At 37.9% G+C, this 27190-nt stretch overlaps 1 protein-coding gene across 3 annotated transcripts in view; it reads right to left on the bottom strand.

Moving 5' to 3' along the window:
* ebf1b (EBF transcription factor 1b) overlaps nucleotides 1–27190 on the bottom strand; it is a 95131-nt gene that overhangs the window by 26656 nt on the left and 41285 nt on the right. For 2 of the 3 annotated variants that reach the window (XM_060890654.1, XM_060890652.1), the window contains exons 7-9: nucleotides 10040–10121; nucleotides 6362–6503; nucleotides 1467–1600 (exon numbers count right to left, since the gene is read on the bottom strand). In XM_060890654.1, the coding sequence (XP_060746637.1) occupies nucleotides 1467–1600; nucleotides 6362–6503; nucleotides 10040–10121 (358 nt within the window). The remainder of the gene's footprint in view (nucleotides 1–1466; nucleotides 1601–6361; nucleotides 6504–10039; nucleotides 10122–27190) is intronic. The other variant, XM_060890653.1, reaches the window with a different exon arrangement.

Below are 27190 nucleotides of genomic sequence, written 5' to 3'. Positions count from 1 at the left end.
TAGAGGGGGAGGAGCCAAAGGGCAGTAAATGTTTCCCAGATGTACGCTGTCATTACACTATACAGGCATCCTGTGCTGTGTGCATGTGTGCTCATTCCTCTGATATTTTATTCCATATCAAAGGCACTTGCATAACATAACATCATATTTTAATACCCTTCACATGTAAGATTGTTATTATTATTATTATTATTATTATTATTATTATTATTATTATTAATAATAATAATAACAACAACAACAACAATAATAATAATACTACTACTAATAATAATAATTATTATTATTATTGTTATTATTATTATTATTATTCTTATTATTAATTATCATTTGCACACATTATAATGTCAATTGTGCTGCTTTGTCATATTAATGGAACATCTACATACTGTATACTTCATACTTCTAAGTGTCTTCTCATATTGTCTTTTTCTTGTGTTAACTGAGTGCTTGTTCATAGCTAATATTTGATGTTTGGTTAAATGTATGGTTGCTTTCTTGGTGTTTTGGTGGTATATGTGCATTTCTATGAACCTTTTATCAGCCTGTACCAGATATACAGTACATGCTGTCTTGCTTCATGTGCAGTTGTTCTGTGTAACTTGTTAAAAGTTCTCATTATTGTACTGTATGTGTTATTTTGTGATATTCTGTTTCCTTTCTGCAATTTTAACTTTAACAATTTTAACTGCACCATTTTACTGAGCCTATTATCTGGAAAGGAAAAACAGATGAAAAATTAGCACTCTGTGCTCCCTCATTTACAGTTCCTTCATGCTGTTTATCAGTCCCTGACAAATAAGGTTAGTGTTGATTGCTCCCATGCTTCAGTTGTTTGGCAAATGTAGGCTGCATCGTTCGGTTTGTTTAATATACCACATTTCCTAGCTGAACACAGAGTATTAAACAATCATCTACAATAGTACCTGACTATGTGATTTGAGACATTACTAAAATGTAGGTCTGTTTTAGCTCTGTCCTGAACATGCTCCTACAGCACTTCGGTTCTCTGAGCACTTGTTTCTGTCTCATTACAGGATATTAATTTATGTATATATACCACTTTACTAGTGCATGGATGTTGTAAGGACTGACAGTATACTTTATCAGGTATATTACACAGGAAGTTATTCTTAATGTGAAATTTGACCTAGTGAGATTCACTTATTTCTTAATGACATTTCTTTGGATTAATTAGTTGTTTAGTTAAAGGTTTTCCAGACTCTTTTCATGCCCTTTACCACTGATTTGGATTGACAGAGATATTGTCCTTTAATTGCCATGTTTTAATCCCTCCAAAGGACACTGACAAAGAAGCATGGACAACAATGTATACATTACAAAACCCAAATCAAAATTGGCAAATCAAACTTGGTATTTAATATACAGTCCACTTCTGTAAATATTTGTCATTCTAAACATTCTAAGCCTCTTTTATTACATATAGTCTCATTGAGGTTACTCACCTCACTCCAGACCAGCATGGTGCCGAAGATAACCTGCAATCCATCGAAGAAATTGTCCCCAATGATTATGACTGTAGCTCCCCCTGTGGTCCATCCTTCACTAGGGCTAATGGCTTTGATACAAGGTGCTGCTACTTTCCAGTAAGAGTACCAATAGAAATGTAATGAAGGAAAAAAGAGAGAAGAAATTAATTCATTTGAATAATTTCTACATATTAGTCATATATAAGACAAGAAAAAAGGAAATGATCCTAAAAACTTCCATATTCAAATCTTTTAGGCTCATCAGTAATACTACTACATGCTAATTGCATTTAAAACAAGAAACAGTAAAGTTGTGAGCGCTGGGGGTTGAAGTTTGGACACTTCAACCCTTGATCCCCAAGAGACCTCAGGGTTAGAGATGAGGTTCTTATGTGGTTTGTTTCACAAGGTTTGGGGGGCATTTGGGGTAGGTAGAATGACACCTCTACAGCTCTCATTTCGAAGCAAGAGCAGGAAACAAAAACCCACAGATGTCACTGGGAAAGCTCATACAGCTGGATTTAACTAGGATTCCCACACCACATGGCCTAGAAAAATCAGTGGTGGTTTCCATGGCCCTTGTTGTGCCTCTCAGACACAAAAACAAGGCCTCACTGACACTTAGATTTCCCACTGAATATTATGTTTGGCATGTCTTCCCGATGGCAATAAGTCATTACACGTCCACATCACAACAATAGTGAATCTATATGCTACCATGAATTCAGCAAGTGATATCAATCCAAATCATATTGGTCATTAAGAGGAAAATCAGTGAAAAACGTTAAACCCAAAGAACGTCTTATCCAGATGTTCATTGAAATAGCAACATGTAAGAAATCGTAACAGTATATTAAAGTATATTACTGTATATTATTACAATGAAACATTCATTTTAACATTTTCTCATATCATAAGGCTATGGCTTAACCTGTTTTCAGTTACAGCATCCTACACAAAATGAAATGAAATTGTGTGCCTATTGTCCTGTACTGTCATGTCTGATGTTTCCTACTGTGCGTCATAGTTTCTGTATTAAACATGGGCATGTGCCTATGTTTCAGTTTTCTGTTTCAGACGTGTCTCCATCCCGGCATGCCACTGATCTGTTCCCTTATTGTTCTCAGATGTTTCCAGTTTCCTTGTGGTGACTCTGTATTTGTGTCTTCTGTGTTTCTTTGTTTGTTGAAAAGTCTTATTGATTGTTCTCGTGTGTTTCCTAGTTATAACTAAGTTCCTGATATAACCCTGACTTCCAAGCTAATGTTTTGAATAAACATGTTGAGATTGCACACTTGTGCCCTGCACTATAAGCAAGAGTCCTCTGACCTAATAGTGAACACGTCCAGTATTTTTGTCACACTTCTCGGTTGTACTGGTACACTGTTTAGCAGACTTCTCTGTGATACATGTGTATCTGTGACAGCATGGTGAACAGGGAACAGCATGGAGAGAGTTCAGTTCACTTACAGTATCAGAGCTATCCTCTCATTAGTTCTGGAAGGGGTCAAAGTTTAGCTGCATAGGCTACTAGTGTTCACATCTATTTAGTTTTCAAATAGTGCCATTCACTATAATTAACACACAAAAGACAGTGAGATTGTTGAGGTCCACTATAAGATGGGAGGTTGGGAAAAGGGATATGGTGTTTATCGAGTATGGCGTTAGTCAAGGCTGATCAACAATTAAATAAATCAATAGAAATTTGTAACTAGAAAAACATGCATCATTTTTAAAGCAAAGCCTTTTTTTCTCAATAAAACTATATCTCGCTCTCTTTTCTTTAAAGAGTGTTTATTTATCATTAAAATTTAGGTAAAATTTAGATTCACATAGATTATTCATATGACTGAAGAGGTGTTTTTTTTTATTTTCACACTTTGATTTTTTTTATTCATTTCTAATCTTTAGAAGGAAGCCTGCTCTTAAACTAGTTTTAGAACAATGGAAGGACCACACTTGTTATCCTGTAAGCACATGCTGATCTGCTTTATTTACATATAGACACCAGGATCTACAAACATGCAGACACATTGCGGACATGTGTGCTAGCATAGGAAATAAGAACTGATTTCTGTAGCATAATGTCATTTGGGGAGGTGTGGAAGTAAAGTGCAGTTGTGTGGTTGTAATGTTGGCCTAAGTGGACTGTTTGGCAGAAGCTGAGCTTTTTGCTGGATTAAGCAGATGGAGAAGCATGAATCCATCTGATAGGATTAAACTTTCTGTGGCTCTCTCTGCACCATCTGCTCACCATGCTGCTCCCAGTGACAGACATACATACGCACACAAAAAACCAACCAAATACACACGCACACACAGGCACGCACGCATGTACTCGCACACACATGCACACACACAAACACATGCACACACACAAACACTCATAAACATACACACACACGTACATGCACACACGCACACACACACACACGCACATACACGCACACACACGTACAAGCACACACACACGCACACATACACACACACGCAGACCCCCTCACACACACTTAAAGTTAAGGGTTTGGTTTTTATACATTAGTAACTACATTTACACTGCTGGAACTGTTGCAGGGTGTTGTGCGTGCCGACCCAAGGGTGCTTAGTTCTCAGTTACATGCAATTCTGACCTTGATATCACCTTAGTGTGAGTGAGTATATGTGCTGTATAATGTTTAGTCAAGTCTGTTGTTGCCACAATGTGTCACAATAAATGTGTCACAATAATTGTCACAAATTTTTGTTTTATGCTGCATCCTTTTAAAACTATAGAATAGCGTGCAAGGCCAATATTAAATACATAGATATTTAACACTATGTATTAATTAAATCATAATCTTCTCTCTGTTCTCTAGACCTCATGTATATTGCTAACTACAGTAAAACGCTAAACCTTCTACTTACTTTATGCATACCTAATACCTCTTCTATCTGTCTGTGTGTGTGTGTGTGTGTGTGTGTGTGTGTGTGTGTGTGTGTGTGTGTGTGTGTGTGTGCGCGTGCATAAACTCTAGTGCCACTTGTTTGACATTGACCCTGTGGCGTTTGTTATGCTGATGTCCAGTCTCAGTTTTTATCAGTGGTGTTTAGAAAATCACTGGAACAAGGCCAACCTGAAGCCTGATGTGAGGTCAGCGCCTATCAGCCTCCATCATAAAGAACCTACTACACAACTGATCACTGATCTACTCTAGACCAATAGGTTTGGATGGCATTAATGTTACATAAAATTGCAATCCATATAGTTATTTTTGAATCACATACTCGAGCTTCTTACAGCCGTTGATTCCAACAACATGCCAACACCACATTACTGCAGTTTTTACACTATGTTTGTCAATGGCTACAGATATGGCACATTATCAGTGCTGTTCAACATCCCATTGTCAGGGCACAAAAATTCTAATTCATGGCCAAAGGATTTGCGTAACAGTGGAAATTAAATATGCCAAATGTCTCTGCAGCCCATCTATAAACCCTGTTAGTCCAGGCTTCAGCTTGAGTGAACAGCTTTCAAGTAGATAATTTAAAACAATTTGTTTCAGTCTGTTCCTCTGGGTCTTTTTCTTCCTGTCCTGTATAACGTTATTCTTGTTTTTTATATCTACAGTATTTTTTAACCTGACTGTTGTTCAAAATGGTTAATAAATACACAAAGATTATTTAGATTCAGACACAGCTGCCTAACTTAAGCTTGGGATTACATGCAATTCAAGCTTGATTGTAGTTGGGTAATGAAAATGTGGGCTGATTATGCATTTAGGGTGAAATTGGTTGTCCACTGCATTACAGCACTTAGGCTGAAAGTCTAAATAGCAGGAAACTGACTGAATCTACTGTTCTGCTAAACCCTGCCTCACATGTAACTATATGAGCAGCACATATGTCCATAGTTAGTTCTGGGGTCTACATACCAATGTGTGCAGTTTCTAAATCAGCTCTGAATATGTAGAAGAATCAGTGTCATTCAATGTGAAGAATGATTGCATGATTATAAATAGCTTTAGATAATAAGTTACCAGAAGCAACCAAGAGGACAAACGAGTTAAAAAGGAAAGGAATAAAATCTAAGGATTGGGGAAGGACAGAGTTGTGGATTAATTAATTGTGGTTCATCCTTTCTTTCTTTGCTCCATTGAATACATGACTTAGGAGGTCAAAGCTCAAAGAAGTGTGCAGGGTGGGTGTGAAACTGTACCTACTTCAAATCTCCTCCAACTAACACACACACATACACACACACACACACACACACACACACACACACACACACACACACCTAATGTACTTAAAATTAACAGTAAGTTATAATCCTGGGTGTGGGATCATTTGAAGATGTGTGTCTTGTCGTTGGCATAAGCTCACTGCATACAGTATTTGATAATGAGATAATGGTGTGTGTGCACTTGGCAAAAAGCCACTGAGGGATTCTTGCTCTCCCTACATCACGCCATTCTCTAACTCGCTCTTAATCTTTACTTGCTCTCTCTGTCTCTCTCAGTCTCAGACTCTACATTTAACTCCTCTGCCTCCCTCCCACACATAACCTGATCTATTCAATCTTAATATGCTTTTCTCTGTTATGCACTAGTTAGTGTGTTTAACCGGAATATCTGATCTCGCACCATGACTAAAGCATAGAATAAAAGATTAGATTTTCCTAGATTTACTGCTAGGGTTAAGTGCAGTATAATACGAGAATTTTACTAGAGCAAGGAAAGGCTTGATTTAAGGTTGTTAAGCTAAAGACGCTGTAAAACTGTAGCACTGTAAAAAATACAGCACTCCTCTAACCTAAGGAAATAAGAGTAATGAATAGGTAATAAATAAATGAATGAGCTAATAAGTAGACATATTTGAATGCAGCTTACCGTGTTCCAGATATGACTGCGTTCCCTCTGAAGGGTCCAGTCTCCGTGCTCTTCGTCCATGTTTGGAGTTGTTGTGCACAAACATGTTGTCTGACACTGCGAGAACATGTCCTTCTACACTCACTGTGGTCGAAACTACCACCTGAAACCAAAACTGGGAATCATTTATTGAATAATGGATTTCAATTACTTTAATACTGTTATTTTTCAACTGTTTCATTACCGTAAGCTTTATACCAATGTCTAAAAAATATACCAATTTATAAAAATATTTATATAATAATTTTTCACTGCTTATTATTTTGCACAAAATCAAAAATGGTCTTTATGTACTACTGCCTATGAAATAAAATGTACTGCATTAAAATTTCTAAAGAATAAAACATGACTTTTGCTATAGAGCAATAATCAGTTATGTGGTCGTGTGATTCAGTGTAATGTGGAGTTACTTTTACCATCCTGAAGTTGATTATTTTCCAATAACAGCACATCCTGAGGCATTTTATTCCTATTGTACCACAGCAAAGATTTCTATTTCTATTTATCTTTAGTGCTTTCTCTGAAACATGTTAGTTCTTGTCATCATAACAGCTATAAAAAAGTGTCTCTCTCAGCAGCTATTTTTTCTTTCTAGCAAAGTTAAAAAAAAATGCAGCTTGTCATATTACCAAGTAAACACAAAGCTTAAAGCCTTCCATCCCAAAGACTTTTTCATGTGGTTAAAGTTAAAGTTACAGATGTCTGTGTGAAGAATCTGACACACAAGTCTCTGTGTTCCTGTAGTTACTGAAACTGAGAATAATTAATATGAACCTGTGATTTGTTTCACTGCCAGTGCTACTGCCCGAGCTGCTGTTATAGTGAAAGTGAAGTGACATACGGCTAAGTATGGTGACCCATACTCAGAATTCGTTCTCTGCATTTAACCCATCCAAAGTGCACACACACAGCAGTGGGGGGTTTGGTGCCTTGCTCAAAGGGCACCTCAGTCGTAGCCGGCCCAAGAATCAAACCCACAACCTTAGGGTTAGGAGTCAAACTCTCTAACCATTAGGCCACGACTTCACGATATAGACAATTAATCAAAATCTTCTGACCAATTAGAATCGAATCAGAGCCCTGTGTTTCAGAATGTGTATATACATTACACCCTAGCTATGTACTGTTTCATACTCTCGGCCGAATGTTCATTTATTCTCATATTCTCCAGTTATTCCTATCAGTCAAAAATAATACACCTTTGCAGAATGTAGTGCTTTAGTAGGAGTGCTGTGATTGCACCATACAGTCCCATCTGACCTCAGTACTAAACACACACACACACACACACACACTACTGATCTCTGCCTTTTATCGAAGTCATCCAGCCTCTCATCTTCTCTACATGACTGCTGATTGATGCTCACACAGATTAATCCTATTTAAAGGTAGTAGCACTTGAGTGGCCTGACAATGTCAGAGCAGTAGTAATGGTTTGGGTTTGCCATTGTGAGTGGCATTAACAGCTTAAACAAAGTCCTCTTGTAGCACGACAAGGAGCCTCTCATTTTAATTGCTGCTGATCGCTGAGCAGAGTCTTACCTTTTGAAAAAGGAAGGCTTTAGCAAAAAGAAGAAGTCTCCAAGGGACTGGTATTCTATATCTCAATTTTTGTCTCATAAACACCCCTTATCTCGTGACTCCGATCTCTCTCTTTCTCTCTCGCACGTGTATCCATCGCAGACGTTTCTCCTCTTTTGTGTCAGAGTAATGAGGTCATGAGTAGTGAGTGTGTGTATGTCTACTTGTGACATGAAACAATCCCCTTAAAAACAAACAATTTACTTTCACATGGCTTATGTTTAGCTAAAGCTAAAATCTTGCCCGTCAATCTAATCTCAGTTTTTATCATGATAGTTTGTATAAATTTGCTATTGTGAGTGTATCAATGCTATGATAGTTTACATGGTTGATGTGTCACTATCCCAGGCTTTTGGGACAAACAGCTTTCATGAGGCTTTTTATTTGATGTTGCTTCATGGAAAAGTAGCATCATTGTCAAGCAAAAAGAAAATCCTACCCATGATTGACAAAACATGAGTCTGTCTTTGGCAATTATTTAAAAATGTAATGTATTCATGATGGAGTAATGTAACACACGCAAACACTTTTTTGAAAGTTTTTTTGTTGAGGAGACAAACCAAATGTGCTACATCAAAAACTTGGAGAAAGAGGATAATAATACTAATATTCTTATTCATAATACATTTTACTTTTACTCACTAATACATACATCGTTATATATGATCAATTCTGTATGATTTGTAAACCCTGGGGTTTACACAATAACAAAGGTGCCATTTATTACCTTAATAAATTTTAAATTTTAGAAAAAATCACTAAAGACACTTTTTAATATACAGTATGTGCAAGACCCAAATGATTAAAATTAGCAATTATTTTCGTGTCATAGCAGCAATAAAGAAACAAGCCAGAAGACCAGTGCACTGCATATTTGTGGTATCTTGTTGACGATCGGTGAAAGTGAAAACAAGGTAGAAATGTTAAAGTGTGTTGGACTTGAATGAATATGTTATTAATGATGTCTAATAAAATCTTTTAATTAACTCAAAAAAACTAAATATCAGACTTATCACACTGTGATCATAGTTTGCCCTCTGCGTTGTCTCATCATATTTATATCATGACTATAATATACTTTGTATGAAGTACATTTAATACTTTTGTTCCAACACAATGAATGCCAAATTCTCAGTTTGTCATTTTTATTAATAGAACTGAATACTGAGTCACTACCTACTAATTGTGCCTGATATATTTATAATACTTTTTCAACCAGCTCCATCAGCAATAGGTGAATTACAGGGGGATGGAAAGATCTAATATGAAAAAAGGGAAAGTTGTGATGTTTTTAAAAACTTGTTTGTTCACTTGTATGGATTAGGAGGCTTGCTACTTTGCATTGAATAAAGCACATCTTTAAATCTACAAATACTAAGGCTAATATTTTCTCTCGTGTTTGTGCGCCTGCACGTGTGTGTGTGTGTGTGTGTGTGTGTGTGTGTGTGTGTGTGTGTGTCTGTGTGTAGGCGAGAGAGAGAGAGAGAGAGGATCGCTTTCCTGGAGAGAACAACATTCTTCCTGTAATGTCTAATAAGGTTGGAGAAACTTCTTTCGGTTTATCAGTCACTCAAACCTGCAGAACATTTTAAGCTCCTTTTTATTCTTACATGTACATGAGGACATCCCAGTTCAACAGCGTTCAGTTCACAGCTTCAGGATACCAGCTTTGGACCTGAGCTTGTTTACTGTCTGTGTGGAGTCACCCGGAGTCAATACATGACAATATGGGGTCGAAGTAAACAGATGTCAATAATATAATATTTGTGTACTCTTACACATATAGTCTTAATCATAGTAATTAAACTGATATATTAAATATTATTTTAAAAAGCTATTCTAATTGAATCAAGCTTTACATTTAGTGTTGCTTTAGTCCTGTTGTAAACAGCTATGGCAATAAAGGTATGAAAATAGTTTGAATGGGAATTATTTGGGCTTTGGTTTTTAATATGAGGGAGAAAGAGAGAGAGAGAGAGAGAGGGAGAGAGAGAGAGAGAGAGAGAGAGAGAGAGAGAGAGAGAGAGAGAGGGCAAACCCAATTGTGAGTAATTTTACCTGAAAGCGCCGCATGTCTCGTGGGTTACCGGCGTTCTTCAAACAGTTCTGGTTACATTTCAGGAAGAACTTCAGGAAGAACCTGGGGAAGGGACAGAAATAAAAGGTCAGAACAAGTAATGGAAGCTTTTGTAGCAGTGCCATATAATACACACTCCATTCAACAGAACAGGGTGGAGACACCCGACATATAATCCCACTGGTTACAAAATGAAAGAATGGCAGTTTTAGCACTTCTTTCCTTTCCTTTTCCTGTTGGGTTGCTGTTAATCTCCCAAAAGTCTTAGCCATAGGATTGTGTGTGTGTGTGTGTGTTTGAGAGAGAGAGAGAGAGAGGGAGGGAGAGAGAAGCTGACACATTCACACCAAAGAATTTTCCTTGCACTTACACACTCCTTCTCTAAGCCAAAATACAAAAACATGGCTGGCCAACAGCACAATTTCCCTCAGTCACAGATGGACATTAAAGTTGTACCAGCAAAATACCAGCTGCTTTTACTGGCAGGGGCATAAGTATGCACACAATCCGTGCATGTGTGTGTGCATGTGTGAGTGTGTGTGTGTGTGTGTGTGTGTGTGTGTGTGTGTGTGTGTGTGTGTGTGTGTGTGTGTGTGTGTGTGTGTGTGTGTGTGTGTGTGTGTGTGTGTGTGTGTGTCTGTGTTTTCAGGGGTTATGCCAAAGCAAATGCCAACCAATAAAGCTAGAGCAGACTCAAACCTCACTTTCAGCATATTTTCCCTCACCCTGATCAAGCAGAATCTCACAGCTGTTTGTGTGGACACGGACACACAGACACACACAGGCACACATACACGTGCACACTCACACACACATAAATGAATGCACACATGTTTTACTTCACTAAGAAAAGTTCTGGTTGGAATAATCTCATTGTCTTGGGTTTTTGTGCCAGCATTTGATATTTACTTGTGTTCCTATGGCCATTGCGTGGAATCATAAATTGTGCTTTTTGTTTCTGTGATTTAAAGTGAAAACACACACTCATCAGAGCATCACAGAGTAGCACAGTATAAATGCTTATAGACATGTTTATGCAGGAGGTTTACTAGAGAGATCCTGAATTAATCCCGAGACCTCTTCAGTCTTACATTTCTCACTCAAAGAAAATGGCTAGAAAATATTCTTCCATTCATCAGAATTTGGAAAGGACATGAAAAGAAAATGGTTGACCACTGATAGCACAGCTGAGGAAGAGTTATTCAGTCAGACTAAATTGAATCAAGTGAATTATTCAATTGGTAAAGTGTAGTTAAACTGCACAGCGGAATGTTTCGTGACTCGACTCTAAGGATCTCAGTCTCAGATAACAGTTAAATGGTGCTGACCTCGTGACACACTTGTGTACCTCTGAAAGTCTCTGGGATATTTGCATGTTTGTAATTGACTGATGATTAACTCCATTTCATGGAGGCCCATTTTTTTGGATTAACAGGTGTAAATTAAAATGCACATTTCCTTATTAAATATGCCAGTCAACAACAGACTAATCATAATACTCACGCACTCACTCATTTTCTACCGCTTATCCAATCTACCTCAGGTCACGGGGAGCCTGTGCCTACAGTATCTCAGGCGTCATTGGGCATCAAGGCAGGATACACCCTGGATGGAGTGCCAACCCATCGCAGGGCACACACACTCTCATTCACTCACGCAATCACACACTATGGACAATTTTCCAAAGATGCCAATCAACCTACCATGCATGTCTTTCGACCAGGGGAGGAAACCGGAGTACCCGGAGGAAATCCCCGAGGCACGGGGAGAACATGCAAACTCCACACACACAAAGCAGAGGGGGGACTTGAACCCCCAACCCTCTAGGTGTGAGGCGAACGTGTTAACCACTAAGCCACCGTGATCCCCCTACTAATCATAATATAGATTACAAAGTCATGTTATTGGAAAGACCACAGTTACATTATTCATACCTGTGGGAACACTAATGTACTAGTTCAGTACATTGTTTAGTGACCAGTTTGGGATGGTTTTGCTGCAAGGAGTGAAAGATTGTTCAATACATAAATGTCGTTACACACAACACAGGGACCTTATGCTTTCATAATTAATAAGACAATCCTGACATGCCTTGTGTTAAGGGCACTTCAATTATAAAGGCCAATTATTACAGTGACAGCACTCACTGGGGAAGGTGTGCTTTTTGTGTGTGTTTGTGTGTGTGTGTGTGTGTGTGTGTGTGTGGTGGCCTTACACATGCTCATGATGACCTTTCAATAGCACCAGGGATTAGTGGTCAAAACACGATGGCCTTCTAATACAGACAGACAACCAAAACAGGATAGAAGAAGGGAGGAGGGAAGGAAAGAGTTTTTCCCTGAGTTCAACAAATTCCCTGCTTCTCAGCTAGCAACTTCCTTGTGTGACATGACACCTCTGTCTCTCTTGCACCCACATACACATGCATTTGGTTTAGTGTAAGAGTGAGCTATAGGGGTAATGATTAAAATGGCCCAACAGTCCCCTGCCGTCCAGCTCTCATATATATATGTGTGTGTGTGTGTGTGTGTGTGTGTGTGTGTGTGTGTGTGTGTGTGTGTGTATGTGTGTGTGTGTGTGTGTGATATTAGATTAAAAAAATATCATTTAGTCTATTTTCAGACCCATTTTAGCTTGTTTTTGCAGTTCACTTTTTACATTTTAAACATTAAATTCTAGAAAAGAAATTTACATTTTAGAAATAGTAAAATATTATTAAAATTTTATTAAACATTCAAATGTTTAATATTAAAATGTTATTGGTTTGTTGTGACTTTAAAATAAGTATAAGATAAATATGACTAGATTCGTTATTATAAATTGCTATGGTTTCATTTTTTTTTCTGTTGATGGTATTAGTTGATGATTGTATTACTCATCCACAAAATAGCATGTATGACTAAGTACTTTAATGATTAGTGATCACTGCCCTGGAGAGAAAACCAGCACTGAGTCACTTCCTGTAATGTTTAATAAGATTGGAGAGACTTGTACAGTAGAGGAACTGTGACATTGCAGAACATTTTAATCTCCTATATTGTTAGGATTGTGAATGTGGGCATCAGATGCTCTTACACAGTGGGCATCTATTTCTGAATGCCCATTCAAATGCTGAAATCACCTTCTGATTTGATTACATCTCTGTCTTTTTGTGTATCAGCCTGGCACATCTTGAATTGGCAATATTTTCCCACTCTTTCTTGCCAAAACATTCTCCATCCAACAAATTGTAAGGGCAGTTCCTGTGCACAGCCAACAGATTTTAGGTTGGATTAGGGTCTGGGTTGTGGCTAGATAATTCAAAAACATGAATCTTCTTTTGGTGAAGCCATTCATGATGATTTGGATGTATGCTTTGGGTCACTGTCATGCTGAATTCCTTTTTTGTTTTCAGCTTACTAGCAGAGCTCTGAAGTTTTGCACTGAAATTGACTGGTATTTGTAGCTATTCATGCTTTCCCTTCAGTTGTGGCTGAAAAACAAACAGCCCTAAAACATGATGCTGCCACCACCATGCTGCACTATGGGTATGCTGTTCTTTTGGTGCAATTCTGGAATTATTATAGCTTTTGGAATTATTGAAAAAAACTTTATACAGTTTATATAGTATAGATTACTTCATGAGGCATGATGCAAAAGAATTGCTAACTATTCCAAACTACAACTTCTACTAAATGCTTTTTTTTTGTGTGATGGATCTAAAGTGTCTTGTAAAGTGGTAAGGTGCTTGGTGGAAGGGCTAATGTGGCTCTGACCTCTGACCCCTATGTCTAGAGGTCACATCTGGTCATCAGTCATCAGGCTCCAGAAAGCAACTGAAATTGCACAATAAACTTTGCACATGCCTACGTGCACATACAAATGCGCACAAGCAAAATGAATTGTAAGTAATCGTTCTACATCATGTGTACACATGAAACCACTGACTTCTCCTCAACCCACTGAAATATTTTAGTACTAAAACTACACTGATAAGAACATGTGTTAATTATTCCATATTCGACAAATCTAACAAAAGTTTGAGAAAGAGAAGAGGAGTGCATTTTATAAGGTAATCTAATTTAGTTGCTATATTCAGAACAAGAACCATTAATGCATCTGCCGTAGACTCACGTGGTGCTAGCCACAATGCCAGTAAACGAACCCGAGTGAAGTACACTGACCATAAATTATTCAAAAGCTGAGATGGCAATTATGGCCATGAGCACAACCAACATTAATATTTTATGAGGGCTAACGCATACCTCCAAGTGAATCAGAAAGAAGGGGAGTCAGTGAGAAAGTGAGAGAAAGAGGGAGTCTGAGTCAGAAATGGGATAAAGAGAGAACGATAAAGGGAGAGACAAAGCAAGAGAGAGAGAGCGAGAGAGAGAGAGAGAGAGAGAGAGAGAGAGAGAGAGAGAGAGAGAGAGAGAGAGAGAGAGAGAGACTGTGTGTAAAGGTCTCAGTCTTCTCTTTTTTTATTGGTTTATGGATTGATCTCTACAACCTCACTCTTTGCAGTTATCCTGATATTCTCAGCAATATCATCTTATCTCTGTTTGCTGGGTAGTTTACTGCAGGCTGGAGGTGCAGGAAGGTACCAACCAGAAGATTCTTTGCTTCAGGCTCTCAAGCCAGGGACATGGAAGATGCATCAGCAATAAACAAACACACAAACTAGCTAGCAATCCTACAAAATGTTGATTATTGTAAGGAAGGTGGAAATCCTTGACTGTACATCACACCATTATATGAAGCTTTGGTGCCAAAAGAACAACAAGAAACACATTTTTTTCAGTGTGCCCTGGAAATATTTATGACATAAATAGAAACATAAACTACTCACCCTTTCTCTCTGATGCAGAAAATATTCAAAACACATCCCTTTAAAGATGGTTTGTTAAATAGGTCAGATATGGGACACAACCGCCCTAAATATCTTTATTCTTTATGAATTGTTTTGTTATATATAAACACAGCAAACGTTGATTTATTAGCACTTTAATAATTATTGAGAATAGAGGGAATGTGAGTTATTGTGTCTGCTAGTACTTTATGTAAATTGTTGCTTAAGAAAAGAGAGCGGAAGAGAGGGAAATAACACATGGGAATATTATTTTACATAAGCAACACTTCATATGCAGCACTGGTAATTGATCGTCCCAGTGTAGCAGCACAGACCTGTCAATCAAAATGCAGAGACCCTGGAGATATGGAAATCCAGTCTAAAACACATTCACCTGAATTATGTATATTATCATAATTAGTTTTATGAGGTCATAGTTGCAGGGGAAATGTGACTAGTACATATTGTACTGATGCCCTCTTTTAACAGTAAGATGCAGCTTTTTGATTTGAAAAAACATTTAATAGTGGTAATGTGTATGAATTATAGATATATTTTATTACCAGTCATTATAAACTGGTCTCTAAAACACAAACATTGTGTCTATGGCTGTAAGAACTCTTTTCAACAATATGAGACAAGAACAATATGTGTTTGGGAGGTGGAAGGAAACCAGAGAACCCAGAGGAATCCAGAAAACCCATGGAAAATAATCTGAGCTCAGGTTTGAACCAGGGACCCTAAAGCTGTGAGCCAGAAACCCATTCAAGAAACGGCACAATATTATTACTCACAAGAATTTCAGAAATTCAGGCAAAGGTATAATGTAAGTAGATCAGGAACCTATACCAATGGCTTTCCCTTGTAAAACTCTGAATGATTTTGTTAAATTTCCAGCAACAATAATCCATAGGTGTTAGCACTTTTATTGGATCTGCATGCAACATCGCAAACACAGTCTACTCTCTCACGTGTCAAGAGGTACATTTTGACCACTAGGCACAATATTTTTTCAGAATGTTACATCTTCACCACAAACCAGGAAAGCAACTGAATGAAAGGAAAGGCAGACACAAAATGAGAGAAATGTAAAGAAAGAAAAGGGAAGGTCTCCTTTGGTGTCTGTTGTAGAGAGCTGAAGGCAAACAACTCAATAATTCATGAGAGAGAGATTGATTTCAGGGGCTAGCTCATGGGGTCATGAGGGGGCTGGTATGGTGGGCTAGCAGGGCAATAATTAGCCCCTTTAACACACACACACACACACACACACACACACACACACACACACACACACACACACACACACTTATGTTTGGTTGCTGAACTGTTAGCAGTGTAGGGAGGGTGCTATACCTCAGGGGCTGGCTGATTTACTACTTTTGTTTTCCTACATACACATGCTTTCATTGTCACCACTATTTTTTCGTCTTCTCTGTGGATATGGAGTGAAATATTGGTTAGACAGATGATGCTAGAAGTCCTTTATCTCAGAAAACATATTCACTCCATATAACTTATCACAACAACACTGTGGTATCTGTCAACAACTTCTCCATCAACGTGAGAAATTGTGCCACTTTAATTTTTCTTCTAACACTCAGATGACCTGATGTCTGAAAAGAGTAAAACAGAGTTTGTTGGAAGAGAAAAGGCCATCTGGGCACATGTGGCCAACTGAAGATCATCAGAGGAAAAGCTCACTCTTTTGTTGTAGAAAACCTTCACAAATTATTCATGATGAGACAAAAAGTAAGCTGAGGATTTAAACTGACAGAAACTACATTTACATCCATCCACTTGTCTCCTCCTGTCTTCCAGACAGATAACTATAAAGACACAGTTCTTTACTTGACCTGGCATGCCATCGAATGGTAACAATCGCACTCTTGAACTGTCGTATTTGTTTTGGCAGTGCTTTCATGTACACACAGAAAGTGGGGAAAAAGAAGCCATTTGGAGAAGTTCTGCTTGCCCAAAAGGGCTGGAGCATGCTAACTATAATAAAAGACTAAGACAATGAATACCATTTGAAGTTATTAACCATAATACATCTAACTATTAAGCTAATTCCTACCTGTACTGAGCTGTTATGGAATCTAAAGTACCTCCCAATTAAGCTTCATTTTCATTAGCATTGGCATTGTGGTTATGAATTGGATGGAAGCCTTTATTATCGCCACATATATATTACAGCACAGTGGAATTCCTCTCTTTGCATATCTCACCTGAGGAGGTTGCGGTCAGAGCACAGGGTTATGTTAGATTACTTACTCCTCTCATTCCACAGTATCTCAATCTGCTTCAGTTTTAACCTGACCTTCATTCCTTCCTACTTTTCACACTGAGCACTGAGCATATACCCTGGTAAAACTGCAGTAAGATTTCCCCACTATCTCTGGAAATACTAGTTAATTAGTGGCTGGAGATTAGAGCAGAAAATGGACAGGAGAAAAGATCCTTATTATCGTCTGGGATTCTGGGAAAGACTCGCATGATTCCAGAGATGCCATCACCTTTAAATTTGCAGCTTAATTACCACGGATGTGCCGCGTTTGGAGTTGGCACTAATAGTCACAGGATATTAACGCCATAGCAGAGTAACACTTTTTGATGAGGTTATGTAAAGAATGCTTTAAAAATGTGAGGGCAAGAAGAGTTAAATTGGAGATGACAGGAATAAAATGTACAAGAGGGTTGGTGCTAACGCTCAGAGCACACACAGTTCTCACTGCTGTTACTACAAAAGAGAAATATTAAATTAATTGTCACTATTAGAAAGCATTAAACTGTTTAACAGAAATGACAAAACAAGCGCATTTCAGCTAAAAATCATGACTGTCCTTTTAGACAAAAACAGAAAGTTTGGGCAATCAATGAAAAGTGGATAAAATATTCATTATTCATTTCTTGACATTTTGTGAGATCTGTCTGTTGCTATAATGTTCCACATTTGTATGAACCTACTAAAGTCAAAACTGTTACAGGAAATGAATGTATGCATTATGTTCCATCAAGTCTTTAGCACTTAAGTCTGTACACTACAAATAAAAAAAAATTAGATCCATACAATGACAGCACAGTTCCAAGTAGCAATGTTTACTCATACACAAACTTGCTATTTAACATTGATCGAACCAGTTAGCAATACTATAACAGATACTTTATTTTGGTCCTTTGATACCCACTCAGTGCAGTTTGGCCTTGTTTGCTTCATGTTATAAATAGCTCCAAGCTAAGAGTCTCCTCAGGGTCTTTTATTACTTACAATATTTACTTCAGTGGAAGTCACAGCTTGTATCATATTTATCTTGCTGAAAAATGGGCCCAAGCATGCATTTTGTCCCCCCACCTTCTCCTCGTACAAAAGGCAATGTTTCCCATAGTGTTGCAGCTCATGAAGTGTGTAATTTGATGGGCTCACACAAAGGGGGCACACATATACATATACCTACTCAAATTTAGACCTACTAACCCAGAAAAGCAAGGGTGTTTGGCCCAAAAGAAACGGGAGGAGGATGGAGCAGGAGGGGAGCATGTGGCTTTAGGAGAACCAGTGATCCATGCTGTATGTGTATATGTGTGTGTGTGTGTGTGTGTGTGTGTATACTGTGGTAACCTAATCCAGGCACTAAGGCAGGCAGAGGTAATGTTACACAGCCTGAAGGCTGCTACATCTGTGCCCAGACTACTGCGAGAATACACAGAGCCAGCAGCCAAGCTCTCACACACTGACATCACTCGCTCTGCTCTGTGTTACTCACACTGCCAGAGCAAGGGAGCAGGCTGATAGCGAGATAAGGACAGGTACACTGTGCCAATCCTGTTACACAGACCAGACTAAAAGGGGCCAAATTGGTTTTGGCCGTATGTGAATGTTTGAGATGCTGCTTTTAAAAGCCATGCTGACTCCAAATTTTGAGTCTTGTGCTTATAGGCAAAGAATTTGGCTGCAGTTTTTTACTATTATAATGGCTTCAAGGAATCATAAGCTAAAAAATGTCAAATATGTTGCGATAGTCCTACAAAAATATGAAGAATGGTGTCATTTTATTGTCAACAGACTGAATGCCTTGTGCTAGAAGTGCCAATCAAGGCCAGTCCTAACCTCAAAGGTCAAGGGTTGTGACCTTAAAAGAGCCTGGGGTAATAATCAGTGGGCAGACAAACAGATGGTTTTAATTACCTTTTTGAATGAAAATTACACACCCTATACCATTCATTTTAGCTTGCCAGTTTTTCTCCCATAATGACTTGAATCATGATCTGGATATTGCTTCTTCTTCTTCTTCTTCTTCTTCTTCTTCTTCTTCTTCTTCTTCTTTCTCTCTCTCTCTCTCTCTCTCTCTCTCTCTCTCTCTCTCGCTCTCTCTCTCTCTCTAATATTCTTCCTCTCTGCCTTTCTGCTCTGCCTGTGGGCCATGTAAGGTGATCGATGGTGCTGTGTGTCTCAAGCTAGCAACATAGCTGTGGCTAATCCCGGTGGTGGTGGGGATGGGCGGCATAGTGAGGTAGACAACAGACTTACCATCAGTATTAATGAGACTCGTACCAGTCTGTACAGTATGTCTAGGGTCCTATAACAGCATCAGTCTCTAGTCTACAACATGTCTTGATCATAATCAAGTATTGGAAAGTTGCACATGTGAAGATATAAATGTCTAAGGCAGAAGATAAAAAAAGAAATCTAAAAACTGCTTTAATTGATTTATTTATCCTTAATTAAAGCAAGTATTTAATTTTCTTCAGATCTTCATATGAATAGAGTACAGAGATTTGAATGCTGTGTCTAATTAAATGCTGTAGTTAGGAAAAAGAATTTGGAAAAGCTGGTGCTATTAAAACATTGCAATACATTAAACCATACTAGGAGCATTATGAAAAGCATTCTAAAAATTTACCATAAGTGGAAACAATATATGTTACAATCCAAACACTAACGTTTCAGAAATGTTTAAGAGTCCAGCTACAATAATGAAGGAGTTACAGAGCTGACTGACTGAAATTGGAGTGAATATCATGACACATCTCATCTTTACAGATCAGGTCTCTATGGGAGAGTGACCACAAGTAAGCCACTTCTGAGAAAGCTAATAAAGGCATGCCTGGAGTTTGATAGAAGGAATGTAACAAAGTCTAAGAGCTTTTGGGAAAAGAGTTTGTTTCATTTGTTCTAAAAGCAAAATGTTATGTTTGGTACAGAGCATAGAACCTTATCAGAGACAGCTCAAAGCTGTAATCGCTGCAAAAGGACCATGCATATTGCACAGATAAATACTCAATTAAGCCATTTACAGATTTTTTATTTTTAAATAATTCAGAGCGGCTTCAGCATCTTTTGTCAGTTTGTGTCTATTTCAAGTCAATCATTAATTTAGGTACAAAATCCCAGTTTCATGAAAAATTGATCTTTGCATGCTTTCCTCTAATACTGCCAATGTTCTGTAACATTCCACCATCTTTAAATTATATATCACTGGGGAAAAAATGGATTCATCCACCCTTGAGTCCTTCTCTGTATGTAATTTCAGCTAGGAATCATTCCATTCTTTCTGAAATATAATTTCACACCACTTCCTTGCACAGTCATGCACCTTATGTATACAGTATGTATGAGGGATAAGAAAGAAGAATCACAAATGTTAGGACCAGAACCAGAAAGGTTAGGACAACAAGAAGGAAGTCATTGGTGACAAATGACTCCTGACAAAAGGATGTAGATAAAGTTGTAACTTCATCTTCCCTGAGTCCACACCTCATTAATTTGAGTAGTGGCCGATATGGCTGTTTTCTAAGCCTGTATTGGCCTGAGCCAGGACTTGTGCAGGAATCCCCAAGCCAAGAAGAGCTAATTGTCAGGCACATAGTGACTGGAACTCCACTTCTGCACATCCTGTCTATGCTCTATGGCACAGAAAATAACTAATGAAGCTGTCGGGGCTGAGTGTGAGAGACCGGTCAGGTACAGACAATGCCATTACTCACATAGTGACATAACCTGCAGTTAGACTTCATTAAAGCAATACAGGGCTCCAAATACTGAATGGAGAAAAGGGTCACTGCGATACTAAACAGAAGAAAATACAAAAAGGTAGGGAAATAGGAAATAATGTGCTGGGGAATGTATTGTCCTGAAGAAGAAGAAGAAGAAGAAGAAGAAGAAGAAGAAGAAGAAGAAGAAAATAAATAACTAAATAACTTAATTAATTAATGTGTTTATTCATTTGTTTATATATATATATATATATATATATATATATATATATATATATATATATATATATATATATATATATATATATGACATGATTGATCTTACATTTTACATTTACATCTAACATTTCCATATTTTTGTCACTTTAACAGGCGTATATACTCTTAGTTTAGTTTATTAACCTCCTTAAATAATCACATTACTTTACTCATTTTTACATGTATGTTTAAAATGAATTTTGAAGAGGATTCTGGATCCTCAAGGTACTTTATTTTACATGGTGTGACCTCATGGGAATAAGTGTACTGCCTAATAGGAATTTCTCTATTTCCTCTTTTTCGCTCTCTCAGTCTCCTGCTTGCCACAAATGACCTTGAAATTCCCCAAGCTCAAATGGGACTTTCTGAGGATTTTTGAACAGCCAAATTAAAGCTTTCAAGTCTACATTAGGTACTTGAAAATCGCAAACTGCATTCCCAGGCTCAATAAAATACATTGACATTTTAACATTTTTGAATAAAGCTCTACAATTGGCTATTTAAAGAAAAAGCTATAAAATGATCACTTTATACATGAACGAGAAAGTAAATATCAGACAGAATGAGACAGAATAGATTTTAGATAAATTTAATCCCTAAAAAAGGTCCAGACTGACAGTCAGCTGCTTGTGTTGTATTTCTAACTTCACAGAAGCAGCAGTGTTCTGAAGAAAGTGCAAATTTTTGTCCCACCTACAGGACAGTCAGCATGAATGGACCAACCACAGGCATGTGAGCTAATGATGTGAACAAGGATCTTAACAAAAAGGAACAAGTAGGGAGGAGGAAGTGGGGATGATATATCAAAAGCAAAACACTCAAAACAAAAAATGGCACGTCAATGCACTCCTTTGAAACGTTATACTGGCATCATGTACAATTTATGTTGCAGGGAAAAACAGACAGAGAAGTTAAAAGGGTCTAAATATGATGAAATGCAGAAAGCTGCTCACAGCTGTAGCATATACTGATGGCACGAACAAACACACATGCTACTACCGAGCGCGTCCATCTATTGTCCCAGTGTCACCTGTACTGCTTTCATGCCAACAGACGACATGTGGGAGTCTCTCTTGCCGAAACCTGCGGATGCCAAGCAGGCAAGTGCCAGAGGACGTGTTGCTGTGCCCATCGTGTTTGTCAAACAAATTAAATGCATTGGAGATTCTTCACCTGCCTTGCACACAGCAACCGCATATGGCTCCGCCGTTCAAAATAAGAAAATATGCATACATTAGCATACCTAATGGCCAACTCTCTCCATTTAATATGCAAATGTGCTGAAATATTACTGAACACCGTCTGTTGTAAATGAATAAATTTGAATTGCAATTAGAATAATCCTTTATAATTAATGAAAACTGTCAATTTTGGTTCAGGAGTAATTTGATTAACAGGATGATGGGCTGATGGCTGTGGTTTATGGGCTGCAGGGTAAAATGAAGAAGGGTTGTAGAGAAGCCCTGAACGGTCAAGGAACGACCCTTAAATTATTGATTAAAGTTTCTAAAGGGCCTAGGCAGGAAGAGAAGTGACAAGACTGCTATCTGGTTAGAAAACTAGTGCATACTTTACTGTGTTGCAGTTAATCACCGCCATGTAATCACTCCTTTTCTCTACTGTATAAATGTGTAATATCTGTTCCGAACCACAGATCTATCGCTATTTAAGTCTCTGACTTATACTTAAAGTCTCTTTTCCATAACACTGGCAAACATCACACAACTATATATATATGTATGTATGTATATTTGTTATGAATACAAATGTTTTCCTACCTGTTTGCACAGGGCATAATTATACCGTTAATTTTGAGACATATGTTTCAGTTGCAGTGCCTGACAAATATGCATAATGAGCCCTAAATGTGCAAAGAAACACACAGACGCAGAAGCCTATAGTTATGACACATTAAGCAGGCTGACACAACATCAAGTCATTATAAATCCAAAGCTGGAGGGTTTTTTAATCATCATCATTAGAGGAAAAGAGCCATAAATACATTTAGTTTGAACTCAAATTATAATCCTTTTGAAATCACAAGCTAATCATTTAAGAAAAACGTAAAAATAAGTCTTTCAACATGTGTCTTCAACCTAGAGAAAAATGATTAATAAGAAAAATACATACTTATTAACTGTGGAAGGGAAAGTCCTTCAAAAATAGTTTGAATTGACTTTTTGGGTCACCTCTCTCTCTCCTCTCTACTCTACTGCTGCCAGACATGTACGTCATATCACAGCTACTAGAGTCATATGCTTCACAGCAAACAGAAAGCAATCACAGCTGTTAACACAGATGCATGACACACAGGCTAGTCCAGACCCCCTGGAAAGCTCGCTGTCGCCTACTAACAGTGGAAAACTGTGAGTGTGCCCACTGTCACACAAGCGCTGACAAGAAAAACTGCGAAGACGAAGAGTGCAACTAGAGAAAAACTCAAGTCAAATGTCCCTTCGTTGCCAGACGCTTCAAGAAGAAAATAAGGGCTTTCTGGCAGGTCGGTAGTGTTGCTGGTCCTGGTAATTAGTGTCATATCCTCTTCAGTCACAAGTAGCTGTCGCTCAGCCCTGCCAATAATTACCCAGAGACACCCACACCAATGTAACGGCTAATTAGTAAATTAAGTCGAAAAAAGCAGAGCCCCTAATTAACGGTTATTATGGCATTTCAGGAGTTGCGGCTTTAATTAGCGTGGAACGCGTTTCAATACCGTCTGCTCTGTCCCTTTTCCTCCCTCCGGTCTGCCATCCCCCACTCCTACACACTATCTGCTCACTAAACGCATACTAGTAAGCATGAGGTCTTTTGCCCTCAAGAAAGAACTGCTTTAACAAAATTGTGATCAGTAATACCTCAGGGCCATTATTTGCCAAAAATGCACCATGGCTGATTAATTTGGTATATGAAAAGTCACTGTGCATTTAATAATGTTTTATGTGACTCATAAAAAAAACAGGTGTAATTTGCACCCTTTACTGAACACTGTAATCCATCACCTGCTTGCACAGTTGTTTCTTCCATTACACACTTTCTTCACCTCCTAGACTTTACTCTTTTACTTTATTTTTTTCTCTTTATATATATATATATATTACACTATCTTCTATGTATATAAGATTTCAGCTTCATAATGACCAGCCTCCTGCCCCCTTAAAACCAGCTTCCGTCGGCATCAAAGTCAAGCGCTGCCGTTTTAATTAAGTGACACTAATGAGCTTGTTGAAAGGGGGCTTTTTTGGCACAGCAGTGCAGTGGTAAATGTGTTTATACTAGGGTGTCATCCTGGATGGCTCCTTTCCTCCCCTGTTTCTGTCCTCTACTTTACTTTGCTGAATAAGGAAAGAGGGAATTAAAGCTAAGACCAAACTGTTTTGCATGACATGCCTTAATATTAGACTATTAGACTAGAGTGTACTGTTTACATTTGTCCACACCGTAGACAAGACAGCATCAGCTTAAAGGTTGTGGTCAGCATGCAGTGAAGTATTTCAGCAGGTACTCAACAATACTGTGGCAACACTGATCGATGTATTAAAAACATGCTGTAGTGAACTATCACAGCTCCTATAGCCAATCTTCTGTAACAACAGCTCTATCTGAGAGTCAGTGGTTTGAGTAAAATGTAGTAACATGACGCATGAAATAAAATACAACCAGTGCTCAATGTCTTTTTTATAGTCATGGAAGTCATATAGTAGTAGTCATATGTTTAAGCATTAAAAGGTACCTGTATCACCATTCAATCATTTTACTGATCCAGATGTTTGTAAACAAGGAGTTTTATGTATCTGAGCAATACAAATTTATATGCTATAATGTGCAGCAGGTTTTCTGAGGTTTGCAGCAATTTCTGAATACTGACGGTCAGAAATAATATTATAGTCAAAGAAACTATACTATACTATGTTTGACATACAGGCAAAGGAACAGTAAGGTCCAAATCTCTGAATCCATTACAAATAATTGTGTTAACTCTCATAGAAAAATGCATCTTCATAAACTGAAATTGTTGTGCTCCCTGCGCTAATAGTTCATGCCTTAATGTTCAGAATTATCTTGTATTTTAATGCAAATGAATTTTGAAGGTCTACAGTAGTTAAACCTGTTTCACTTGAATCTCTGTCACTCGCTCCCTACTCTAAAGTCACTTTGAACCCCACTCCTCTAACCATCGTGAATATGCAGTACTTCTATATTATTCTATATGCCCCTTTGCTATTTCACAACTCTCTGCTTTACTATTGTTATGGAAATCCAGGACACCATAGCTGAGATGATTTATTTTTCAAACATTGATGTGGCCTGGGCTTGCAGTCGCCTCCCCCTTCTGAAATGCATCTTTGTTTCAGCTCCTTTTCAAGCTTTTACTCATTAACATCTACGAATATTCATATCTCTTTCTTTTTTCCCCATCTTTTGTTTTTGCATTTTGTTAAATATTCAGAGTGTGGATGAAATTAAGATGCTGTTAATGAATAATTAATCAGAAGGAAAGCAGTCACTAAATTTATGCACTTTAATTATTGAAACTGCAAACATGAGAATGCAAGCCTGATGCCTTTTTATCAACCCTCATTTAGTGTGTGTGATCAGAATAAAAAACATACATGAAACATTTGTGTGTGTGTGTGTGTGTGTCTGTGTGTGTTCAGGCACATGTTTTTATATTTTGGAAGAAACCAAGTAATGTATTAATCCCAACAACAATGCAAATATCTACCAGTTGTGATTGTTCATGAGCGGTCAAACCATTCGTTAACTCAGTTCAAGGCTTATTAAAATCCCTGCAGCCAGAAAATAAGGAAAAGCTACACAGTTACTGTAACTGTTATCAGAGAGCATGGAACCTAAATTTTTGTCTTATATTTGTTCTAATTTTATAGATCCATTTACTTCCCTCGTTTACAGCCTCATTGCTTCTTCATTACAACTGGGTGCTGTCAAGCTGTGCCGTGTGTGTTGGTGTGAGTATGTCGGTGTGTTTGGGCTCTGTCAACTCATTAGGGCAAGTCTAATTATTACTGCTGCATGCAACAGCTTGCCAGGCAAGCCCACATTGTTTGAGAGAGGAAAAAATGATCCAGCGTGGATGCACTTGCCACGGACTGTGGAAATTAAGCTGAGAGTAGGAGTTTTGAGGAGCGAGAACAAGACAGACAGAGAGAGAGAGAGAGAGAGAGAGAGAGACTCCAAAGTGCTAATTGAGATCTGTTTACTGGGAAGACAGTAATAGTGAAAGTGGCCAGAGCAACAGGCACATTGGCTGGACCCCAGCACTAACAGATCGTTCGCATTTAAGTAACTAACTACTGGGTTAATTTTAAATATCTGAATTTCTGAATCTTAGTCAGAAAGCACTCAGATTGTTTTGATTAAAAATCATCTAAAATATTTATAGAGAAAATAACCAGGCCACAATCGTTCTGAACAACTCAGGATCTATGCATCTAAAGCGTTTAACATCTATGAGATCTAAAGCAATGAATGTAGATATATATGTATCCATGATGATAGATATGTTACCTGTTGCCTTAGAGAACTTTTTAAATAGTCTTTACAATAATATGGTTTCATCTTAAAACATATTTTACACACAATCTCTTGATTTTTAGATTTTAAGTGATCTTTAAAGAACAGCTATTTTTGTTTCTATATCATATGTAGTCCTAATATATCCAGTAAAGAAAAATAACTAAGCATCCTATCAGCAGACACAAATTAAATGTTTAAAAATGTAAGAGCAATAAGTAATATGCAGTGGGGTCATTTGCTGGAAAGTTTATGGCAGCGGTGTCCAAGCTTATCCACAATGAGCTGGTGTGGGTGCAGGTTTTCATTCCAACCAAGCAGAAGCCACACCTGATTCCACCTGTTTAATCAGTTGTCCTTGGCTTTTAGTAGACTCTGGTGTGGCTTCTGCTTGGTTGGAATGAAAACCTGCACCAACACCGGCCCTTTGTGGATAAGATTGGACACCGCTGGTTTATGGCTTTAGAGTGAAGGATTGCTGTACACCAATACAAAACTGATCGACATTATCCTATAATGC

Source organism: Tachysurus vachellii, chromosome 17 (genome assembly GCF_030014155.1).
Source record: "Tachysurus vachellii isolate PV-2020 chromosome 17, HZAU_Pvac_v1, whole genome shotgun sequence".
NCBI lineage: Eukaryota > Metazoa > Chordata > Actinopteri > Siluriformes > Bagridae > Tachysurus > Tachysurus vachellii.
Note: the sequence above shows the minus strand (reverse complement) of the source record. Positions and strands in the feature narration are given on the sequence as shown.